This window comes from Hakea prostrata, chromosome 3, assembly GCF_041222555.1.
Source record: "Hakea prostrata isolate BN-2017 chromosome 3, UWA_Hpros_2, whole genome shotgun sequence".
In the NCBI taxonomy this organism is placed as follows: domain Eukaryota; kingdom Viridiplantae; phylum Streptophyta; class Magnoliopsida; order Proteales; family Proteaceae; genus Hakea; species Hakea prostrata.
The window spans coordinates 63,901,333-63,906,573 of NC_142602.1; the positions used below are offsets into that span (position 1 = coordinate 63,901,333).

The 5,241-nt window shown below is 36.7% G+C and overlaps 1 protein-coding gene across 1 annotated transcript; it reads left to right on the forward strand.

Moving 5' to 3' along the window:
* The first annotated feature begins 926 nt into the window (after nucleotides 1-926).
* On the forward strand, nucleotides 927-3,827 carry LOC149022742 (uncharacterized). Its single transcript, XM_089147689.1, has one exon. The coding sequence runs from the start codon at nucleotides 927-929 to the stop codon at nucleotides 3,825-3,827; it is 2,901 nt and encodes a 966-aa protein (XP_089003815.1).
* Nucleotides 3,828-5,241: the final 1,414 nt, after the last annotated feature.

A 5,241-nucleotide genomic window follows, 5' to 3' on the forward strand; every position in this document is an offset into this window, starting at 1 on the left:
TTACAAATGTCCTTTAAAATAGGAAGAAAAAAAAAATTGCTTCTATTTAATCTTCCTATAACAAAATTAGGTCATCAAAATATATATGTGTCTTATTATGGATATCACTTGAGACTTTTTCGGTTGAATACGAGGGTTCATCAATCACTCTTTGAGTTTGAATGCTTTTCAATGTTAAAATTCTTTGAAGTCATTACTTTCTAACCCATTAGACCCGTTACACACCAATTAGTAGCATCTTTTGACCTTTCACCGAAATGACAAGTCCTTGGGACCAGCCCGATTGTTCAAAGTAGGATCGAATATATTCCATTTTATTGAGAATCTAAATGAAATCCAAGGTGAATTTTCATTTTTTATGTATAACGGAAAGGAACCCTGCAAGTTCTATTATAGAAAACTGAAAAAGAGTTGTTGGTCCCCCCCCCACCCTTTTTTTTAGATAAATAAAAAATTTATGTTTTGTAGCGATGGATTGGTAACCTGATAAACAAGATTAGTTGAACCCCACCAATTGTAATGGAAAATAGATAAAACGCTTTAGAAAAGTTGACGGGTGACTCACCTCAGGAGTCTGGAGTCTGGAGTCGACCCAAATGGGTACCACTTTGGAATTATATGTGGAATACAATATTAAATTACTAATAATATCTGTTGAAGTCAAGTCGTCAGAGTTTGTCACTTTATGGGTTCCAATCTTGAGCCTTAACGTGGAATATCTGTTAAATTACTTTATGTTTTTTGCGGGTCAGTGGATCCATGTATGAGCCCTAGCCAGTGCCTTATTTCCGTCTTCTATAAATAGAATATCACTACTGATCATTAATTAATTAAACCCCATCCCATCTCTCTTCCTCAGAGTCTTTAATTCCCCTGCATCCTCCTCCGTCTGAGTCTGAGTCTGAGATAACAAAATGAGAAGAGCAATGGCAGTAACATTTCTCTTCCTCTCAATGTTGTCTCACTCAGCTTTTTCCTATTTAATCTCACCACCCTTAAATCAGTCATGTCTCCTCGATCGGATGTTTGCTTTGCTTCAACTGAAGCATGAGCAACAATCTTGTTTCCATGCTCATCATGATGGTAACCCATTCGAGTCCTGGAATAAGAACAATACCGACTGTTGTTCATGGACGGGAGTCACATGTGACAGTCTCGGTGGTCGTGTGATTGGTCTCGACCTCAATTCTCTTGGTCTTTGCGGTTCTATCCCTTCCACCAGTGCACTCTTCCATCTTACCCACCTTCAATCGCTGATCCTCTTCAACAATTCAATCAGTGGTTCTATTTCATCTGGGTTCAATCGGCTCTCTCATTTAAGAAATCTCAATCTGTCTTGGAACTATCTTGAAGGCTCTATTCCACATGGGTTTGATCGACTCTCTAATTTAACAATTCTCGACCTTTCTTGGAATGCTTTTAGAGGACAAATCCATGACAGTAGTAGCCTCTTCCACCTTCATAACCTCCAAGTGCTTGACCTCTCTTGGAACAGTTTTGAAGGTTCCATTCCGCATGGTTTTCATCGACTCTTCAAGTTAACACATCTCCACCTCTCTTATAATTCCTTTGATGGTCAAATCCCCTTAGATATTTCACGGTTGACAGAGTTGGTTTCTCTTCGTGTCTCCTACAACAAAGGGTTGAAACTCAGAAATCCCAACCTCAAAACTCTCATTCAAAATCTATCCAATTTGACGGTACTTGGTCTCAGTTGGGTGAACATGTCATCAGATAATAATGACTGGTCTCAAGTTGTATCCTCCATGCTCCCTAACCTCGAATGGTTATGGTTGTCCAATTGTTCAATCTCAAAACCTGTTGACACGTCTCTTTTAAACCTACATTCCCTATCAGTACTCAGATTAAGCTCCAACAATTTGTCTTCAACAATACCAGATCTCCTAGGGAAACTACCTTCTTTAAGAGAACTTTCTCTCTATTCCACAGAATTGTACGGTGAGATTCCGAGGAACCTCTTTTACCTACAACCACACTTAGAATTCTTGGATTTATCTGATAACCATCTTCTCTCAGGTTGCTTGCCTGAGTTCCCTTATGTAAATTCTCTACGACGGTTATTCCTTGATTCATTACCACCATGTGGAAAGTTTCTCAGCTCAATCAGGAATTTGAAGTCGTTGGAGGTTGTGAGCTTTTCCAATTGTAGTTTATCTGGACCAATTTCTTCAATCCTATTTCCATTTGAAAATCTAACCAATCTTCGTCACTTGGTTCTTTCATTTAATAGTTTGACCGGTCAAATACCTTCATTTTCCAAAGACAAATTTCCCAATCTTTATTCTCTTTATTTGGGCAACAATTTTCTTCATGGACCATTCCCATCTTCATTTGCAAATCTCACTAAACTTAAAGTTTTGGATCTTTCATATAACAACTTGAGTGGTCAAATTTCGTCATTCTTCAAGGGTGGATTTTCCAATCTTGAGACTATATCCTTAGAGAACAATTTACTTGAGGGGCCCGTCCATTCATCTCTATTGTCTATCCCATCATTGCATTATATAGATTTGTCACACAACCAATTAAATGGTATTCTCGATGATGGTGATCATGATGATAACTTCTCCAACCATTCTAAACTGGTTGGCCAAATCCCAATCTCATCAGCTTGTAATGGAACCAATCTTAGACTTCTTGATTTGTCATATAACAAATTAAGCGGTGCGATTCCTAACAAGTGTTTTGGTCATATGATTGGAAATATATCGGTCTTATTTCTAGAGCAGAACAACTTACATGGGCCAATTCCTACTTCTTTCACCAAAGGATGTAAACTTCAAATGTTAAAGCTCAACGGGAATCACCTCCAGGGGAACATATCAAAATCAATGGCGAACTGCATTGACTTGGAGGAGTTAGATCTTGGGAATAACCAGTTAAGTGGGACTTTCCCTTTTTGGTTGCAAAGCCTACCTCAATTGCGTGTACTGATTTTGAGGTCAAACAAATTAAATGGCCATATTTCGCCGAAGTCGAAGGTCAGTGATTCTCCTTGCTTTTCAATGCTACAAGTGTTCGACATTTCTGTAAACAACTTTACAGGAAAACTGCCATTGGATTATATTTCTCAATGGAAGTCAATGTTGGATGCTAATGCATCTCGATTGGGTACCTATCTATCTTTGCAAAATGCAACTTCTGGTCATGATATCATCGAGATAGTAAGAAAAGGGATACATTTGGAGATGAAAAAGATCTTTAGCACACTTACCATCATAAATCTTTCTCACAATAAGTTTGAAGGAAACATTTCAGCAGCAATTGGGGTACTAAAAGCACTCATGGAGGTCAATTTATCTGCAAATGTCCTTACAGGCCAAATTCCAGCTTCATTTGCTCAATTAATTCAATTGGAGTCACTAGATCTTTCCAAAAATAGTTTGTCAGGGGAAATCCCCCACCAAATGGCAAGTCTCACATCCCTTTCATTTTTGAATCTATCAGAAAATAATCTCACAGGAATGATTCCACAAGGACCGCAATTTGGAACTTTTTCACCTGCATCGTACGAAGGAAATGTGGGATTGTGTGGATTTCCATTACCCAAGAGATGTGGACCAGTAATAGAAAGATCATTACCTCCAGTTGCTTTAACATTGGAAAAAGAAGAAGATTATACAATAGGTTTACTCGATTGGAGATTCATGATTGCAGGGTACTGTTCTGGAGTGATAATTGGGGCAATCATTGGGCATACTATGTTTTGGAGGATTGTTGGGTGCTTCAAGTTAACCTCAAGAATGCAAAAGTACAAGCCAAAGCAAAGGCCAATGAAGATAAGAAGCCATGGAAGAGTAAAATGAAAAGCCATCAATCATGTCATTGAGTAAGAAGGTTTTATGTTGCATATTCCGTAATACTTATGCTAGTATATGTGAAAATTTTCCTTCTCTTTCCTCTATTATTTATTTGTATACTTAGGGCCTTTTTGTTATCAATTCTCATTCTCTATTTTGTCAATTTAAAAGAAATGAATATAGTAATCCATTTTTGCTCAAAAATGAAAAATGGTTTGGTTACTTGTCCAGAACAAATTATCGAATTAAAAATAAACTTGGGATGTCAAAATGAAAAGTTGATTAAAAAATGATAATGAAAATAGAGAAAAGAACGTAAGTTTTTAATTATACTCTCAATTTACTTTTGAATTTTAAGTGACATATGCAAAAATGAATAAAGTTCTTTTACCCATAATACATAATGGACAAAAAGTTTATAATAGATTTTTTGTCTATTATGGAATTTGGGTTTAAATAAAAATAGGATTCAAAATGACTACTAATCACATAAAAAAAATGCCAGAAAATGAGAATTGATACAAAAAAGGCCCTCAATGTTGAGTTTATATTAAAGTACGAGTCGTTTCAATTTCAATTTTTTGAATATCATTTATTTCAATTTTGATTAACGTCTTTTAAAATCATGGGTTTATCAGTTTATGTTTGTTTCTATTGATGAACCTGTAATTGGGAAATCCCATGATTGCTTGGGGAAAATGAGTTGACAAGGTGGGTATAAGTTAAAGTTTAAAAATATTTACAAAATCCCCTCATGAAATGACCTCAATATCCTCTATATTTTTATTTCTACTCTAAAAACCTCCAACATCCTCAATCTCTAGATATTTGACTTCTAACTCAAGTAACCTAACAGGCCCTAAGAAAACTAAGAGGTTTAAATCATGTTTTACAGGTATTAAGTTAAAGTTTAAAAATACAATTGGGAAACAATGAAGAAAGATGGAGTATGTCAGACACGATAGGCTGAGTGCTCAGTGGAATAGGTTTGAGTCTATTATTAATAACTAAGACCAATTCCGAATTGTCTGTTTCCACCATCATATGTCCTTGCTCGGGGTCCTTAGCTGCCTTCAATCTTTCCCACAGGACGACAACTTCCTCATCAATGATGTCAACAAACTCAGTTGGGATAGATGTAGCAACTAAAGCAATTCCATCCTCATCACAAATAATGAAACCCATTCCAGCTTTTCCTACAACCTTACTTTGAGATGCATTCGTGTTAACCTTGTAAGAGCCTTGATGTGGAGGAATCCAATCGCTTGCCATCTGTGTTTTCTGCCTCGCACGCTGGTTGTTGGAGACATGCGCACTACCATGCAAAAGTTCTTGAGCATATCTAGTTGCCTTGCTAATAACTTTATCATGTTTGGTGTTCCTTCTATTGAAGATCTTATCATTTCGAGCTAGCCAGATG